This window comes from Centruroides vittatus, unplaced genomic scaffold (assembly GCF_030686945.1).
Source record: "Centruroides vittatus isolate TY-2023 unplaced genomic scaffold, ASM3068694v2 contig_1476, whole genome shotgun sequence".
Lineage (NCBI taxonomy): Eukaryota > Metazoa > Arthropoda > Arachnida > Scorpiones > Buthidae > Centruroides > Centruroides vittatus.
In genome coordinates this window covers 436,821-457,981 of record NW_027120915.1, presented here as the reverse complement: position 1 = coordinate 457,981, position 21,161 = coordinate 436,821, and the positions used below count along the sequence as shown (strand labels likewise).

Sequence of the window (21,161 nt, the reverse complement as noted above, 5' to 3'; positions counted from 1 at the left end):
CCTGCATCTACGGTTTCTCTAACGGGATTACCGGATCCCGGCTGGTTTTTAACCCGGAAAATCCTGCAATTAAAATAAGAAAAAAGTTACCTTTCGTGTTAACATCGAGAAAATTTTGTAAATAGAAAGTATAATTAACTCAAGTACTGTACAAATGTATTCTGACAGTTTATTAATTTTAAGCCTGCTTATTAGTTTTTTAAAATTTTTCTGGTTATGGCATGTTACAGATTTTCAGTAATCAATATGTAGCGTATTTGCGTCAAGACTGAAAATTCTCTACTTGTCAGAACCTGTAATATCTTGAATAATTGCGCCGATGCTGTTTTAATTTTTAACTATGCCCAGTAGCTTCAATAACTGCATTACGCCAGGTTGTGCAAATTGGGCAAAGATACAAACGAGTACAAAGTCTGCAAGTATACAGTTTTTCTCCATAACCTGATTATTAAAGCCAAACGAATTGCTGAATTAGCGGGCTATAAGCTCGATGCCACTGTTAAAGCAGCTGAGGTAGACAAATCAAGAATACCAGACAGCAAAAAAAGTACTACAACGCATCTCGAAAACAAACTAGAAATCTTCGAGGTTACGAATGAGAAAACACATAACATCAGCCTTCTCTTAAATGCATTAAAGACGATTCCACTCGCATCAATTGAATCGCAAAGGGCATTCTCGGTAGCAGGACTTTTCATTACTAAAATAAGAACTAGATCGAGTGATTGGAGTATTGACCATCTTTGCTTTCTAAATTATTATTGTAAAACTTTACAATAATATTTTGTATTTCGTTTTATTTAAAAAACGAAAATTACCTTCTAAGTTAGAAGTTGATCTAAGTTCATTTTTTTCTTTAAATTTTCAACTCAATTCAAAGGCATTTTTGTTTGTAAGCAGTTTCTAACAAACTTTAATAGATTTTTTCCTTTTGTGAAAATTTCTAAGTAATTAAAGGTAATTTTAATATATATTTTACACAGCATTATTATTATTATTATTATTTTGCAGGTTGCAAGACGTATTAAATTACTTAATGAAAAATAATTATATCATTCCATTTCGAGATTTATTTTAAATCTTAAACATAATTAATTATATTCCGGGATCCCCAGAAACGAGATCACTTTTTACTCGAAATCCCGGGACCGAGGGATGAGAAACTCTACCTGCATCCATCGTGTCACATATCGCCAGATGTACTCACGTCATGTCCAACACGCGTGGCAACTGCGCCCATTGACAAACGAAGTCGCGTAGCTCCAGGATACGATCTTGTTCCCCAGCTATTAATAGGTTGTATTCAGCTCGCTGTCATCTCAGGAATTTTCTTTCTTTCTTCGAAAGCTTAGCTACCACGAACTGCCATCGATAGCATTTAGGGGCCGAGCCGGCTGCTGGTCTTTATAGCCCGAAACTGTTTACCACATGACTCGATGCGTACGCAAACTTAATCATTTGCATATCTCTCATCTCTGCCGATCCTGCAATTTGCATACCTTCGTGGTGTTGCAATTTCACTTTTGAGGAGTGTAAACATCTGGCTTTAGATAGCTGTAAGCGAGCTTGTATAAGTACAGTACATCTACCTCTATGGAGATAACAAAAGATGGATGTTACACTTTTACAGCATGATACCACTTCGGGCGGCATCTAAGTTGACAAGATCCGCGTTCATGGATTCGGCAGCTGCTCACGTTAAAAAACTTTGCCATAGTCTCCCTGAGCCACCAGTAGCAATTGCAGCCAAATAGGACTTCACAAACACATTCACCACTTCACTCAAACAAGTAGACAATACGGGCCTACATTAACTAACTCAGCCAAAAACGTTCGCTCTGCATCTCCGCCACCACGGGCGTGTGGTGGCCGGGTGGTTAAGGTGGCAGCTTACTGGTAGCTCTGTGGACCTGGATCGAATCTGGACAGGTCGAGAAATCCCCAGAAATTTTTCGGGGAGTGGTCTGGCCAGATATGTCAACCCCCGTCCCTCACCACCCTGCTGAACCCATAATGCACTTGCTAAAAGAGGCCCTCTTAGAGCTACGGGGTGGAAAGAACAAAAATAAAACCCCAAATAGCACTGAAGAGGGAACGAAAATATACATCGTTTTGAAATTATAATGTAACAGTAAATTAAGCGAATAGTCATTGCCATTGGAAGCCTTTGGATATTAGAAGTGCTATATTGAAATTCTCAAACTTATTTGAAAGTTTACAGAGAAAGGAAAGATAAAATTTCAACACCTCCCATCCACAATATTAAAATTAATCAGTATTATTTATGAATACATTCATTAACGTGAAATCGTAATCTTCAAATTATCATATAATTTTAATACACTGCAAAATTTACTTTAAAATTTATATAATTTAAACTTGAAGTTTTTATTAACATACAGTATGATTTAGAACTGACTCAAGATTAAACTAGCCACTATATGGTCAAAATTTATCTTCTCCACCTCAAGTTAGTAGTGGCTTGTTCCTGCGTGTGGTATTTTTCCGTTTACAATAGTCATGCCGGTCATCTAACTCCTTTCTGGGTAAAATGTTTGAATTGAAATAACGTGACTTCTGCTGCAAACTGGAAGTTGATATATAGTCAATTTGGGCCTCCTGCTCCTAAGGTTTCCATATCTCTCTCGGATTTCATCTAATTCTGTTCTCGAGATTAAGGAGACTGACATGTGGAAATTTATGTCTGCAATTTTTAAAATTCTAGCCCAATGATGAATTGAGAGCATATGTAGATTTTTAATAAAGACTTATTCTTATTTCCAAATTAGAAATTGTTTAACTATAAACTTCTTTTATATATATATAAAAGAGTAACAAGATAGTATGAAAATTTCAGTCTTTATTCACTTTAAAAAATTTTCTTAATTTTAAAATTTATTTTTAAAATATAGATTTTTTCAGAATTATAATGTATTTATTTTTAGATAATTTCTCAAAAATAAGAATCTGAAAAATTTTTGACCTTTACTTTCTGGATAATTTTGTAGATGGGCAATTATCTAACCTCAAAAGTTCGGATGGACAACCAAACAGTGTGTCAGAATACTGCTCTTGAAGACTCAAGGTTCAAACCTGGGCTGTTAATGAACTCCAGGAATTTTTCAGGGAGTGATCTGTCCTGGATATGTCAAACCCCATTCCTTACCACCTGGTTGCAAGGCAGTAAGGAATGAGCAAACCCATAATGGGCTTAATAAAAAGGTTCTTTAGTGCCCACAGGACAAAATCTTAAAAAAAGTTATTATAATTGGACATTTTTGACAATGAATAACCTAAACTGAAATTTTGTTAACGATTTATCTGTATATCATTTCATAAGTTGCTTTTTATGTAAATATTTCTTATATGAAATTGTATTATATAAAGTTAATTAAATATTATCTGGGTTTATATACATACACTTTGAAACAGAATAAAAACTATTACAAGATATTTTAAAAAACTTTTTATCAACCATTTTATAAATATATAACAAGATAAAACAACAAAAATATATGTATATATATTAAACAATTATTTAATGTGAAGTGCAAACTGATTTAATATTTATTTGATTTTTGCTTTTTTAATAATTTTATAAATTTCATTTTAAAAAATTGTTAAAATGTTCTGATAAACATTTATCAATATGTACAAAATAACAGTAAATTTATTGTTATTTTCTATTAAGACAAATTAGATGTAGTAGATACATCTGGAAATTGAAACCTGTAGATTAATACATTTTAAATTTCAACACTTCACTAGATATAAATTTCCATTAATACATTTTATTATTTTATAATACGAAGTATATTTATGTATATTTATATGTAGCTTATTATTGAAAGTATATTGCAATAAGACACACTTGAAGAAACAAGACATATTCGTCAGAAAGATTCTAAACAATTTTGAAATTTTTCTATATCCAATGAATTACCATCATATCTAGCATACAGATATGAATAATATGAGAGAATTTGCAATATTCTGCTTTATAAATAAATTTACTAGTTAATAATTTTATAATAAATTTTGTTTAATATGTATTTGAATGATAAATATTAAGATAAACTTATTTTAATTAATATATTATTAAATCTGTCAATAAACCATAACATGCAATTTGATATTACAATTAACAATCCACTATACATTTCATCTAATAGAAAGGAAAGACAAAGTTTCTTTCCTAATGAAGACAACAACTGTAGATTATTTTTCTAAACTAAATCACTTAAATAATTTAGTAATATATATTTTCCGATGTAAATAAAATTATTTTATAACTATGTAGCAATAAATTGTGATACTTCATCATACGAGTTTAAGTTTTATAAATAATTTTTTTATCATACAAAATAAAAAAAGACAATTACAAATACTTCACACAAATAAAACAGATCATTTCTTTTTTCCGAACTAATTACTCACATTTTAATTTATTTTAGTTTAATAAAACTATATTTGAAAACTAATAATAAATTCACTCTTAAATATTAGAAATTATTTTACCAAATTTATTAATGTGTCCTGTTTAGATTTTATATCAATTTATAAAAAGGAAATAATCATAAATATTTCCTTCAGAAATAATAATGATATATTACTCCAATTGCACTTGTGCCAAACCAAACAGCACATAACCACCATGTCATAAATCCTAGCACGCCTCTATACAACACAGGAGTAAAAACATGTTTTAGATTATTCAGTGTCAAAGAAAATTGTTGACTTGTGCTGATAATTGTATCATCATTTACAATAACTGGTGTTATTGGCAACGTTTTGTTTTGGTTTGAAACTGGTAGCCATAAGTAACTGCTCCATGTGTATTCACCTACAGCAATAAATGCTTGTTATTATTAACAAAAATAATTTACTAACTTACATTAACATAACAAATAATATATTGTTATATATATAATATTATGAACAATTTTGTAAATATACGATGCATTTCATTTAAAATTAAATATTAAACAAGATAAACAGTAGAGAAATTAATAAGGTATCAACTTTAAATTAAAACTGAAGCTTTTTTGATTACATGACCAGCCAGTTATATGAAATCTAGCTTGCATGCATATAAAATTTATTATTTCGAACAGATAAATAATTTTTTACATTATGTTAATATTTATAATTAAATTTTTAATATTAAGACAATTTAATATCATTTATATACTAAAATAATTAAAATTATTGACATTACCTAAAGTTTTCAGCATAAGAGTGGTGAAAAGACAGAGTAAAAGTGGAGCTATGTATTGCAATGCCACTACGCAGAGATAATAGAACACTCTTGCAATCTGTTAAAAATATTCATAATTATTATAAAGATTCAAGTTTTGTTATTTAAACAATAGTATATGACAGGTCTCTTTTTATATTTACATTCATAATTAAATCTAGTAGAAAAGATCCTTCACAAATCTTACGGGAAATAGGTTCTGGTGAATTTGATGGAATCTTTGACATTTTTTTGTTCTAGTTGTCTCAATCAAAAATCAAAAAATGAACAGTTTTTGAGTTATTAACTGCTAAAGTTGCAAAAACAGTATGATTCATGCACATGTTGTGAAGCCCTAAATCTTTTTCATTCCAAAATATAAAATATGCTTTCAAATGTTATTGAATGTTCATTCCACACCAGTAGATATAACATGTTCTTCTGTGGTATCCATGCACCACATAAAGGAACCATTACTTCATATCAGTTTAGATTAAATATCTTAAAAATAGGATGAAAATAAACAATATGGGACATACCATTTCATATTTTTAAACGAAAAAGATTTAGAGCACCACAATATATAATTGAGAGATCCCGGCCGCACCGAAAGACATAGCCAGAGAAGGAAGGAAGGAAAGTAGGGGGAGAATAGGAGAAAGGGAGGGGGAAAGCACCACAATATGTGACATATGCTGTTATTGCATCTTGGATACTTGATAACTCAAAAGCTGTCCATTTTTGACTTTTTGCCTTAAAGAGACTTTTGATCAGGACCACTAGAACTATAAAATATCAAAAGATTCAGCCAAATCCACCAGGACTCATTTCCCATAAGGCTTGTAAAGGATGCCTTTCATTTCATGCAATTCTAATAGCTAAAACTTAAAAATGCATGTAGTCTGCTGGGAGCCTACAAATTTCACTTGTGGTCTGCATCCTGAGAAGGTTGTTCATCACTGTACTAGATGATTAACAGATACTTTAAACCTTATGATTATCTAGTAGAGAATGCAGCATTACCTTCCGGGTTTATAGGTCTTACAATTCAATTTTTAATAAAACTATTTTTGTTTTTGCAGTAAAGGAGAATAAGCAAGGAATAATTTTCTGAATGAAAGAAAATTGTTTAAAATAATAAGTTAAATTGTTTTCTTTCATTTGAAGAAAGGAAAACATTATATCACATCATTGTGTTTGTGAATATATCCTATATTTATAGTTCCCAAATTTTAATATTTTAAAACAATATTTCATAAGCTAAAAATTACACAAAGAATACTTAATTTGGGTTAACATATACAGTAGAGCGTCATTTATCTGTTTATCAATTGGGGACTGGGGTTGTTCGTATAACTTATTATTCAGATAACCGATTATGTACGAAAAAACATATTAACCTATCCCATGTTGAAATTCTTCTCCGTCGCGTGTCGCTATGCATTGAATTTTCGTTGATGTTAAGCCTAACGTAAAATTTTTAAAATAATAATCGTGGCTATTGTATCGTTAAAAATTATTTCTTTATTTTGTACAAACAAAATAAATATATTGAAAAATATAAAAACATAAAAATTATATTTTGGAAGTTAATCTAGTATCGAAAACGTTCGATTCAGCACTACACAGTCTGACTGGAACGCTTTTGGTTAACCGACATTTCGGTTGATCAGCTTTCGGATAAACAATGCTTAAATATACAGTTTTGATAATGGGTATACATTATCATTAATTCATATCAGTTTGAATTAAATATCTTAAAAACAGACCTTTTTCTTAAGCTAAAAATTATACAAAGAATACTTAATTTGGATTAACATATACAGTAGAGTGTCGTTTATCCATTTATCAATTGGGGACTGGGGTTGTTCGGATAACTTATTATTCGGATAACCAATTATGTATGAAAAAATATATTAACCTATCCCAAGTTGAAATTCTTTTCCATTGCATGTTGCAACAGAGAAGAATTTACCTTTCAAACTATCAACAAACAAATTTACCTTTCAAACTGTACCATAAAGACTTACCTCACAACTTTTTAAAACATTATTTCTTCCTGTAAACTTCTAAATTCAATTATTATATATAATTGTTCATTATAATTTTGCAAATTTATTAATTACAAACATATTAATATCAATCCACATTTGTGAATGGAAACTGTAAAATATATATTTTGTTAGCATAATAAATTTTCTAAAAACATTTAAAGATAATAAACATGGTTTTCTTATTTGTTAAAGCTAGCATTTGTACAACACATACTAACAAAATTCCATTTTAAAATTTCCATAATTTTTTACTAACAACTCTTCTTGTATTAACACTATATATCAGAGGTGGCCAACAAGTCGATCGCGATCGACCGGTCGATCGCCAAGCCAATTTTGGTCGATCGCTAGCGATGTCTTGACTTAACGTATTATATTTTTAACCGAACGCAACTGTATGCATGCAGTTATGACTCGACTCATAAGCAGTGAGTGCACTTCGTACTGAAACAGTGTATAAACATAGTATGTATTTCACACTTTCCCTTCTCCACTTAAACTATGCCTATGACAACAAGTCGATCGCGACACATTTTTCAATAAAAAGTAGATCTTATATGCACAAAAGTTGGCCACCCCTGCTATATATAATATATGATAAAAATAAACTAAATGGAAATTAAATAAATATATATACCAAGCGTTGCAGTTCAACATTGCTGATTCGTCCAGCTTCTTTTCTAAGTTGTTCTATTTTACCTGGTGCCAGATTTAAATAAGACTGAAGATAATGTGGCATCAATAAGAATCTAAGAATTACTATTCCAATGAGCATCATTAGTCGTACAGTTTCAAATACATCAGGTCTCATTCTAAATAAAAAATTTTTAAGTTAAATAAATTCAAATACAAATATATAAAATGAACACAAAATGTCATAATTCAATGATGATAACTTGAAACTAATAATTAAATCATCAATTTTAAAACTAAACATTTTAATATATAATTTCTGTAACAAGTATACTAATATTGAATTAATATATATATTCCATCTAAATGTTTCCATTACGTCAGATGCAGTTTGGAAAACAGAATTTTGTATTCTTTAAATAGAGCACTATTGCACTTCATGATATAGAATTACCTTTGATGTTCTGCAAGTTTAAATCTTTGGGATATACTAACAAGTAAGTTAACAGGGCAATTTTTGGCAATTAAAATTTATTCTGTAGATTAGCAAAGAAATAAGATGGTTGACCAGTTCCAATTCTAACAGGGATAAACATTATTTAGAATATTTAAAGGAAGTTTATCCTAATATTGGTAGAATATTTTTAAGATAGATCAGATCTTATAACATTGTATAACAACTGTAAATTTTAAGAATCAACTTTAATTTAAAAGCTATAGTTTTATATTAATTGTCAGAGTTAAAGTAATATTTACTTATATTTAAATAATTAATAATTTTACACTATAAAGTACTTATATTAATTAAAATACTGTAGATAGAATCCATCAAATCTCCTAACATATATTTTTGTATATTCTTCAATGTCCCACATGTTTGCTTATTCATTTTTTGCTCCATCTTGTTTACTGTTACTCTTGGTAATGCAATTGTGCAGCATGAATCTTTCAACTAACTGGTCAATAGCTATCTGATGAGTCAAAGAAACCTGTGCAATGAACATAGCCTATTGCAGAGATGGCACCCAATGCCTCCCTCTATTAACAAATTAATCAGAAATTAACTGAATGGGACCTATTATTCAATGAATTTAGTGACAATGTCAGTTGACATCAATGCAAGAAATATGCTACTAGAAATGGAACAAAGAAAATATGAAGCTGATTGGTGAAATGCTGATGAATTGTTCACTAAATTGTGATTTACAAATTCAACAGTGAGCTAGAGTTTAAGCAGAGACCATGTAATGGAAGCATAAAGCCACAAAAGTTGTCTGTGCAATACTTTGCCAGCAAGATCATATGCACTGTTTTTGAGTAGGAATTTCTACTCTCGGAATTCATATTGCACCAGACAAGTATTAGTAAAGAGATATATGTTTTTATTATGAGGGCTTTACGATAGACAATTAAGAAAAAATATCATGGAAAACTGACATTAGCTGTTCTTCTATGACGTTGTACCTGTTCACACCTTGTAGAAAGTTGACTATTGTTGTGGATTATGATTTCAAATAGCTTAATCATCCCTCTGTAACCCAAACTTGGCTCTCAGTAACTATTTTCTGTTTTGAAGCTTGATAGTAATTTATTGACCAAATCTATTTTATTTTATTTTGATGGAATAAAATCACTAAAAATATTGATAATTTAAGTTATGGAAATTGCATATTTTCTGATTATATCTGCTATAAGATCTATTATGAAATGTTTATTTATAATTATTTCAAAAAAACTGTAAAGATATAATTAGGAAACTATGAAGATATTAAGAACACAGTAGAATCCCAATTATCAAAACTTTGCTTAACCATAATCTGGGTTAACATGGTTCTATATTTTTTCTTTTTTCTACCGCTGAACTTATTTTGCAATAGTATTTAATTTTTAACATACCAAGAAAGACTATTTTATTAATAAATAATATACCATCACAACCCAGATTTTTGAAAAATGGTGACAGTCATGCAACATCTGCTAATGTTATGAGCTTAATATAGTGGATGGCTCAAAATGTTCTGGAATGTATGAAACAGAATTATCACCAAATACAAACAAATGTATAACTTTCAACCTAACATACATACAGTACTGCAGTTATAGTAAACATGTTTTGAGATGTACAGTACATGTTGTTTGTACTTTTATACTAAAATTCAATTCCCAAATTATCTGAAAAGTCATTTATCCAAAATAGAGTAATCATCTTTATTTCAGATAATTAAGATTCCACTGTAACTAGAGAAATTGATCATAACTATACTAATGATGTTATAACAGATGTCGATCTGTAATGCTGTTCAAATGTTCATTTGAAAATCTTTATTAATATCTTATGTCTTTTTCATTTTATGACATTTTATGTACATCTAATTTATATATAAAAACAAATGTAATCTTACAAGACACCATTCATTCCTGGCCATGTTCGTTGAGTAAAATAGTCTCGAGCTAAGGGTTTTACCCACATGATTAATATTAATAATGGTGATAAGAAGCTTAAATGAAGAAAGAGTCTGTAAAAGAATAATAATAAATTTATTTTATTCAATATTTTATACTAAATTATTAAAAAAAATATATTTAATGTTGTTAATAATTATAAAGAAAATGTAAAACAGTTTTCTAACAGAATATTTTTTTTAATTAATTTTCTATTTTATTTAAATTTATTTTTTAGAAACATTTATTTATTAATTTTAAGATCAGTTTTAGATTTTATATCCTAATTAAGTTAAAGAGAATTACAAACCAAATTTAAAAAATTTATATTTACTTTGTGAATGGTCGTTCATCACAATATTTAAGACAATCACGATGCATTCTAGCAAATCGTAAACCAGGAAAAGTAAAAAAGGTTCCCATTAATCCACTCCAGACAGCAAGACTTAATTTAAACATTAATTGTGATGCAGGTCCACTAAATAATAATAAAATTTAAAATAATAATTTAACAACTTTTCAAAATTTTAAAAATAAAATTCTTTTTCAGAATTACTTGTGACTTGACTCCATTAGATTTTTTTACAGGGACATGTAAAAACAATGAGGTTTGGTTGCATACACTAATCATTAGAAAACATGAAAGCTAAAATACCTAATGTGATTACTATAAATCAATTGGCAAATGTTTTTAGAGAACTACAAAATCATATTACTCTGTATTACTATTGATGGTGGGACATGTGGAAACTTAATAAAATAAAACAATAAAAACATATAAATTTTCTTATTTCCAATACATTCTATATAATTTCTCTATCACAAATACTAATAAAGTCGTAAATTTTTAAAATTGCACACAGACTTTATGGACATTCTGTATTAAAACGATTCACTTAAAAATTTAATTTTAAACATATTTTTATAATTTTCAATGAAATTTATATAAAACTCAAATATTGTTATTTATTTATTATTGAAAAACTTTTATGTATATTAGTTGTATTAAAAATTACCTGGAATTCAATCCCTGATTTTGTAAAAAGTGAAAGGCACTTGAATTAAAGCTTGAATATGCTGCAATGTGATCAAATTTCATTATTTTTATAATTAATTTTATAAAAAAATAAAATACAGTAGACTCTGCTTATTGTAATCACAGAAATTTTCATTAGTCATTTAATGTTATTAAAATTAACAGGTCCTAAAACATATATATTATGAATATATAATATATTTTAATTTGTTATAATAATCAGAATTAAGCTATTGTTCCCATTATCTTTGGGTTAATAAACACTTAAGCTCTTTACATGCTATCAGCCTTAATCTGCAGTTAATTGTGTGAATGTTAATCTTAACCAGTACATTAAAATGTTAATTGTTTTATCATCATCTTTTAATATCAGAGTAAATACATCCCAAATTTCCAATAACTGTACTATATTTAATTATTTTGATTAATATTATCAGTTTTGACAAATTTCAAATGATTACATTAAGCAAATTCTTCTATATATGTATATTACTTACACACAAAATATTTTCTACTTAATTAATTAAATTAACATAATGTGTTAAACATGTGTTAAATAATTATAACTACAGTAGTCCCGCTAGCCCAAACACTGCTAATCCAAATGTCCGCCTAATCCAAACATGTTTCAGTTGGTGGAGAGGAAATTTTTTAGCTCATAAAATACACATTTTTTGTATTTTCCAAATGGTTGAATTTAAATGGTATTAATGATACAAAAAGATTTAGAATTCTACAACAAAAAAAAAAAAAAAAATTGTATTTTATTGTAGTACTATATTAATACTGTGCAAAATTAATAAATCGGAGCCTATTATGCCTATTAAAACAGCAGATCTATACAGTATACACAAAAACAGAAACAAAAGTCATTGATGGTGTTGGATCTATATAAACCGGACCTATTTTACTGCTTGTTTCTGCATTATTTCAATTATTCAGCTAATCCGAACAGGGTTCGGTCCCAATTAGTTCGGACTAGCAAGACTCTACTGTAAATATTTCTATATTTTAGGTATTTTGATTTTACAAATTTCAAATTGATTATTATTATTATTATATTCTTCTAATGCCAATTATTTTTAATTTACTGTTAAATACATTTTATAAAACAGTAAAATTAAAAGAATATATGAATCATTAAAACTATTAATTAAATTAAGTAAAATTAAAAATAAATCTGATAGTTATTTCTAATATTTCAGAGAAGTGCACTGTTAATATTTAATTTTATAATTATTTAACTTACTATCAAAACATGCTGAAATACTTAAAACATGCTTAAAATACATCAGCATATTGAAAGTTTTTTTGTTTAAAAATAGTATATAATAATTTAAAATTAAAAAAAACTGATTTTATTTTTTGAAAATTTCACTAATTTCAGCTTAAGAATTAAATAAAACAAAACCAAATACAAAATACTAATTAGTTCAATAACTTATCTATAGATAAAATGTAATTAAAATTGTGACAGTCCCGATTGTATAATTTATATAATTAATAAATAAAGCAAACTAATTGTATAATTCTATAAATGTATTAATTTTGTAAATGTAATAATTTTACAAAATCGGGTGAAAAACAGACACCAAGAGGAGATGAACATATTTTTTGGCAAATTCACTTCCTTTTGGAGATGACACAGCTTCCTCGTGTGTGTCACCCGGAACCTGTGGCAGAAATTCATCTATTGGATAATTATTGTAAAACATCCAAAAAAGGCTATGGAAAAAACCCAGGAGAGACCCCTTAATAAAAAAGGAGAGGTCGATGAGTCAAGACAGGTCTTCCAGCTATCCTTGATCGTGTGTGTGTGTGTGTGTGTGTCACTGCTTGTCTCTGCCACTGATTGCCAAATCAACCTACCTACTGAAAGCCTGAGGGAACGGTGTGGAACACTGAACAAACAAACTCTAAAGAACTTAATGTCACCCGAACTTCTACTTCAGAAAGGTACTTATCCTCGCGTGAAGTTAATGTAAACTCTCTCTCGAGGTTTAGAGCCATGTAACGGTGTATTCTAACCTATGTCCAACAAGTCCAATTTCTCTTAGTTAAGTCCCTATGTACCACCTGTAAATTGTTGATATATAATAAACAGACATTTTATTTTGCGATAAATAGTGGAGTATACTCTTTCCTGAGTTCTCTACTTCCACCTCCATTCTGAATCCGGTAGCCTACAACACAACCGCTCGCGCGGAGAAAATACAAATTAAGCGACCACTTAGGTTTCTGTGTCTACCTAGAAGACACAGTGGTGTCAGTCCTGACGAATTAGTCATTGCCGTCTTTGCCGACACAATGTTGACCCTTCGGTCCCATGGTGCCGAAGCATAGGGAGCGCTTCGCGCAATCTCACAAAATAATAGATTGCTTATACTACTTTTAAAGTTTGGCTAGTTTTAAAAAACCAACAGAAAATGGCTAGATGGCAAATATAATAAGATCTGCTGCTTTGAGGACCTAGATTCAAATCCAGGTAAAATCCTCAAAATTTTACAGGTAGTTTGATTCTCAGTATGTCAGGACTGATGAATATTCAAAACAATCTTTTTAAGGCCCATAAGTGAAGAGAGTTTTATATATAAACATTAATATTTTTAAAATCTAAAGTCAAAACTAATTTTTTGTTTTACTAATTTATAAAAATTACCTGGTTCTAATCCAAATTCAAGAATATTTTCATCTGTAATTAAAACTATCATTGCAAGTAAAAAGAAAAATCCTCCAGCTGATAAACATAGTGATCGCTCACCAATTGCTTCATCTCCTTTAAAATATAATGCAGTAAGTGACAGCAAAATTTTCCTAAAATAAGGTTAAAGAAAGAACAAAGAAAAAAAACACTATTCCTATTATATACTATAATGTTTATTTCATAGTCTAAGCTTATTCATATTATTTAATATTACTTCAACACACACTCAGATTCCTTAAATACTGTGTCTCACACACCTTATATCTCTGAGAATCAACATTTATTAATTTAACAAATGCTTTTAACCTGATCAACAGGTCATTATCAGGTATTTTCAATTCTCTGGAATGTTTTTATGGTGGTTCTATATTCAAATGATGAGAAATTCAAATTTATAAACGTTCGAACACTTTGTCCAAATATCAAATATACCAAAAATGTAAAAAACAGTGTAAATATGTGAAATTAAATGAATTAAAACAAAATAAAATACAAATATACTAACACAATATACAGAATTATATTGACAGAGTGCACATTCCATATTGGATTTTACTGCACAATTTTTGATCGAACTTTTCAAACATTTATAAATTTGAATTTCTCATCATTCAAATATAGAACCGCCATAAAAATGTTCCAGAGAATTGAAAATATCTGACGATGACCTGTTGATCAAGTTGAAAATGTTTGTTAAAACAATAAATGTTGGTTCTCAGATATATAAAGGTGCATATGACATACTATTTAATATTAAAAAATATGGCATATAAGTTATAAATTTTAAAATTCTCCATCATAATTAGTTTTTATCTAAAAATAAAAATTATATAGTTTGTAGTTTGAGATGTGATACATATTACAACATGACCGAACAACCATTAAAAAATCTAAGGACACAAAATTTTAATATTTTTTAACTTATATTTTGTATTTAAACATGAAAACAAACAATTTTTCTTTTTCTTTCATATCATATTTTAATAAATTGATTAAAATTCAGGTGAGTCATAGTTTTGTTTAATGAATTATTAAATTACAATAGTAAATTTTACAAAAAAAATCTTCTCTAACTCAAATTCAAATCTCTACATATAATTTGTTCTTTTCTGACAATAATTTTATTACACTTAAATATTAACTGTAGATCCTTGAGAGCTCTATATTATCCTGTAGAATCACATATACAAACTCCTATTGAAAGATGTCTAGAGTACAAATACTTAGCAGTTGAAATGCAATCAAATTTGGTACTGTGATACTTCAAGATATGCAAAAGACATTTTCATAAAAACTTAAATTAGTACCAAAACTCTCCACTATGGCACTTTAGTATTACAGGATGGATATACTTTGGCATATATTTTCTATTTATTCAAATGACTTTACCTTTTAATTCACAATGTTACAGTCAATTAATTTATTGGATATTTTTGATGGAATTTTTTTCTCTAAATGTTGCAAATATCTGCAAGAATAGAAAATAACAATGTTTGACTGTGGTTAAGAACAAATTCACATTTTATGTTTTAATATTTTAAAATATGATTAGGTCAAGATAGAATGCCTATAAAAATTTTTCTATTAACAGATGATATTGTGAGAAGCCAGGGGTTAGAGAGTAAAGCTCTAAACCCTTTGATCGGCGTCAGCCTGGTAAAGGCTGCTCAAATGTCACTGGATGGCATAATTTATTAATTTGTCATCAGGATCGTAAGATCCCTTTGATGTCAAGACCTGACAACCAGTTAGGATTGAAGTTAACATGACCCAACTCACAGACATTCTGATATATTCGGCTAAAATAAAAGGGTGCTCTGTAGTGGGAGGGAGGAGGCTTGTAGGTAAGTCAATAGGGTCTGTTCTCCAAGTCAAGATAGGTTACCAGGTTAACAAATGTTAAAAGTTTGATAAACTAAAACAAAGAATACACTGAAGCAACTAAATCTATGTACAACTATAAGTATTGGGATAATAGATTTCTAGATATTCCATATCTTAGCTCTAAGTCCTTATACTAATTGACCAAGAGAGAGTTTACAACAACTGCATCGTACCTCGTGTTCAGTTATCTTCAGATCCAATTTATTTGAAGGTTGGCAAAATGCTTGTCGACCTTCAAATAAATGGGGGTTGGTTCCTGGAGGAGGGACGGGAGATGGGAGAGGTGACGGACAGAGCTTTGGTCCTTTAGCTCTTTGGGTGAAGTCTGCCCTGATGCTCGAATTTGAGCCCTTTTTATCCTCTGGATTGTGAGAGTTTTGCTTGTGTGATTCACATTATTGTGGTTCTAAATTTGCGATCTGTCCCTGGTATGGCTGAGGTGTTCTGACTCTTTTTACCGTATAAGGCAACAACTTCGAAGTTCCTTGATGTCATCAACGAGGTGTTGCGACTCCTATTACCTCATAATTTAACCGATTTTGATGTTTCTCACCATTAATAATCATGTTTAGATTTATTCTCAACATTTATTCCAAACATTGTTAAAGACTGTTGATTTGTACAGTTATTTGATTGTCTTTATCCATTGGTCAGAGGTCAACAGAAAGGCCAGATGGTGAGAAAAGAAAGTGGGTTTTTTCCATTTTGTGATAAACCACATATTAGTTTAACTAATTAATCTAACTAATTAATCTAACCAATTAATCGTCCAGAATTTCACAATATCTAGATACCAGGTCCCAATCCAAATGATCTTATAATTTGTGCAAAATGTCATTCTGTAGATGTTGATGTTTTAAAATATATTCCATATCTAATTTTTGAAAAATATATTTAATAAATGTATCAGAAAGTCTGAAATTGGGATATTTTTTCTAATCAATGTAATTCATGTACTTATTTATAAAGTTTTTACTTAATGTTTAATATTGACAAATTAAATTCTATTTTGCATATTTAATATGAGTTTCTATGAATGAAATGGTAAACCTATAGTTTTTCCAAATTAAATTCAAATATCAAAACAAAACAAAAATTTATTCTTGACAACAGTCAAGCAATGTTACCTTTAAAAAAATTGGACTCCATCAAAAAATAGCAAATAAATTAATTGAATGTAACATTGTGAATTAAAATGTATACTCATTGAATTAATAAAAAATATATACCAAATAATACTACTCACTTTTGATGATGCGAACAGTGAAAAAACAGTTTTATCTGTGAAGACACTTAAAAAGTATCGTTTATCAATTACATATTGCAAGTTTGAGTCTTAAAAACAGTATAACAGTGCATGTGAAACATGTCAAAGAGAATCAATTACGATGGGCTGCTAAAAACACTGTTCATTGCTTATAGTTTTACACCTTCAGGATGGGAATTAATTATATTGCTAAGGTCTCTGTATAGCACAAGAATCCTGTACAAATAAAGTATTTATTGCAGAGTGCCAAAACCACAATAGTAGTGAGTTTTGGTACAAATTTTTTTTTTATAAGAAAATGTCTTCTGCATTGATCTGAAACATTACCATACCAAATTTAGTTTTATTTGACATTTTGACTGCTAAATACCTTTCTAGACAGTGTTGAATAAAGGTACTTTAATTACAACCATCTATCTTATTATTGTGTATATATATATTTATTTATTTATTATACAATAATAATAATATATCAGGTAACCAAAAAAGTTCTGTCCTTTTTTGTTGAAAGAAAACAAACATAAAAATGTATAGGAAATAACACAATTTATTCATCAAAATAACCACCCTCACATTCAATAACCTTTTCTCAATGGGAAACAAGCTTATAAATTCCATTTTTAAAAAAGTCACGATCTTTAGAGTTGAAAAACTTCTCTAACTCCATTTCCATAGCCTCTCTATTTCTGAACTGTCAATTTCGCAAATGATTATCTAGGCTTAAAAATAGGTGATAGTCAGAAGGGCTAATGTCAGGAGAATAAAGAGGGTGCAAAAGAGATTCCTATCCAAGGGTCTGAATTGTGTCAGAGGTCACACACGCGACATGAGGCCTATAGCATTATCATGTAGGAAAAGAATGCCTTTACGGTTCACTAAAGCTAGCTGTTTTTTCAAAAGTGATTGGTGAGCTCGATGGAGTTGGTCACTGTAGACGTTAGCAGTAATAGTCTGGCCAGATGGTATAAGTTCATAGTGAACAATTCCATTTGCAGTCCACCATACACACAATATTGGCAGGTGTCAATTGATGAGGTATCCATTTGCTGAGCTTGTAAACTTTCTCAAGACTATCCAAATGTAAACGGACAGTTTCATGATTTACGGAGAACCTTTGTGCTAACATCTGACAAGTTTGAGCAGAACCTTCTTCGATTACAGCCTGTAATTTATCATCATTAATGACATATGGCCGCCCTTCTCGTGGCACATCTTTAAGCGACTCATCGCCAGAAGAAAATTTTCTAAACCACCTTTGGGTGGTGCGAGTGCTGACAGAACCTTGTCCGAAAGCCTGGCATATTTTTTGAGCCGTTTGCACAGCATTTGTTCCAAGTTTAAACTCATACAACATACAAGCACGAATTATAGAGTTTGGAGTACTCATCTTCAGGTCAATTTTTATAATATTAAGAGATAACCTTTCCGCTTCTCTTCATATAAAATGAGTCAGCATTAAATCTTGATAAACATACCGCTGGAATTTTAGTGCAATCTACTGTGTATTGCGTGTAACATTCTTTAAACTTTGTAGTTTCACAAAAAACGACAGAACTTTTTGGTTACCTGAAAAAGTACTAAAACATACCTATAATATGTTTTAAAACTTATTCATATATAAATATATCTTTATAAAAATAAAAATTTAAAGGATACAAAGTAAATCCAACAACTAAAATACACCAGAGAATACTTAAATTTACTTCTTCTTTCGGTGGAAGAATAAAATAATAAAATTCTGTGATAATATAAACAATAACAGCACATAATGCAAAATCAACCAGCCACTGATATTCAGAATAATATCTTAATTGAATCATGTCAACAGGTTTTATGACAACAGAATCTAGTTGCAAATCTAATTTCTTTGGAACAAGAAATTCTGAATCTTTTTCAGATCCTTCAAACTGTCTAAAAAGTAAAACAAAACAAGCATTGTTAGATTCATTAAAGAAATTTTTTTCAAATATTCACTTAATTCATATTTGAATTTTTTGAATGTACAATAATTTCATTGTAGAAATAACCTTAGTTACAAATATGCCAATGATTATGAAAGTGGCCTAAGTCATTTTTTATTTGGAGATACTTTTTTTTTAATTTTTACAAATTCAAAAGTTAAGATATATTTTTTGATCATAAAAAAAAACCCAGATATATTGTAAGGAAGACTACTTAAAGGGCTACCTGATGATGATCTGTCATTTAGTTATAGACAGGAATACTCACTTTTCCTGCAAACATCAGGATGATGCAAAAGTTTCAAGACTGTATGGGGATAGTGGCGCAAGACACAGACTCAAATGAATACTGGGGTGTAAAAAGTTATTCGTGTTTAATAAAGTACAAAAATTTTGTTTCCACCAAGATACAGTGAAGACCCATCAAGGTTGACACACTAGAGAAAGTTCATCCCTAGGTTTTCTGGAATAGATCTTGTCTTGACCAACAACTCCAGTGATTTTGATGTAAACCTTGCCTGGGATCTGGATGTGAACCTCTGATGGTCCTGATCAAACCTCCAACAGTCTAAATGCCAACAACCATGTGTTCTTGAAATTTTAGGCTTTTATATGACCTTTTGTCCAAAATCTCAATTTCTAGTTGGTCCGAACTGGTGGTCTCTCATATCTTCATTAGTCCTCGACCTGTTGCTAGGGTTGCTGAACACCTCCATACAGACTGCTCTCCCCAGGGTAGTGTCAGACTTCTTTCCAACTGTCCTGTAAATTAATAACGTGTTTCTCCTCTCTCGGAGAAGATGCAGTTGGGTTTGTATGGTCCCAGCCACCACCTGCCTCTGAGGAAACGTTCGCTTTTTCCACTTTAAACTCTGTGTAAAGTGACCACAAAACTCCCCTGGCTGTCACTACTTTACTCTCCCTCGCAATCGATGACCAGAAATGTGTCAATTAAATCTCAGGAATGCAACAATTAAATTGCATTGCACCCTGTTTCCCTGCAGCCCTGGTTCTGTTTACAAGAATAAGTCACTCATTTATTGATGTTGGTTCAACAGTTTGTCTCCCATCAAAGGGTGAGGTCCAGCCTCACAATATTTACTCTTGCAAAATAGGTTTTTTAATGTAATTTTAAAACTTTATAGTTTTTGAAATAAATTTAATATTTTCTCATTTTTGACTTAGACCACTTTCACAATCAATGGCACAAATATAAAGTGATTAAGTAATGAAAATAGTATAACCTGTATTTTTCATTATTCTATTTTTTAACCATTTTAAACATTTTATATTTAGAAATAAAATTGTTTTTAACATTTTACATTTAATAATAAATTTTAAAACATACTGTATGATTATTATAAGTTAAAATACTACAAAAAACATTGGCCTTAATTTTTAGCCTTTATAACTTATGTTTCTATTAGATATGTACAATACAAAATCTCTGAAAAGTAAGGTACAGTAAAATCTTTTGTAACAACTTAAGATGTTATTAAGATGTTATAAAAAAAATTATATGTTACTTTTGTAATATATTAATCATACAATATTTGAAAGTTTCATAAATAATTAGGCAATATATTAAGAGATGTTAATATAAACTATTGAAATGTTTCAAATGTTTCTGCAATATAATTGATTGATTAACTTCTTTTCTCAATCAATATGAATTCATTTCACTAATATCCCAAAAATCTCCTTTTAATGTTCAATTTTCAGAAAAAGTATAAATTCGGAAAATCATGTTTTTTGAATATACATATTCAAAGAGACGAAGAATATATCTGTTTATTTATTTATTAATAATTGTTTAATAATTGAGTTTAGCTATAGAAATATATTTATTTGAATTATCCTTACTTTCATTAAAAATCAAACATTGTAAATGAATAAGTATTGGTTAAGATTATATTTAATTACAATTCAGATTTTTGAGTAACT

General features: G+C 29.3%; 1 protein-coding gene across 1 annotated transcript in view; it reads right to left on the bottom strand.

The window, feature by feature from the left end:
- Positions 1-3,775: 3,775 nt before the first annotated feature.
- The window catches only part of emei (transmembrane protein 161-like emei), a 31,193-nt gene continuing 13,807 nt past the window's right edge, over positions 3,776-21,161 (bottom strand). The window contains exons 4-11 of the mRNA XM_067262424.1: positions 18,913-19,170; positions 14,061-14,215; positions 11,382-11,442; positions 10,700-10,843; positions 10,326-10,439; positions 7,928-8,102; positions 5,219-5,315; positions 3,776-4,843 (exon numbers count right to left, since the gene is read on the bottom strand). Of these exons, the coding sequence (XP_067118525.1) occupies positions 4,590-4,843; positions 5,219-5,315; positions 7,928-8,102; positions 10,326-10,439; positions 10,700-10,843; positions 11,382-11,442; positions 14,061-14,215; positions 18,913-19,170 (1,258 nt within the window). The 3' untranslated portion in view covers positions 3,776-4,589. The remainder of the gene's footprint in view (positions 4,844-5,218; positions 5,316-7,927; positions 8,103-10,325; positions 10,440-10,699; positions 10,844-11,381; positions 11,443-14,060; positions 14,216-18,912; positions 19,171-21,161) is intronic.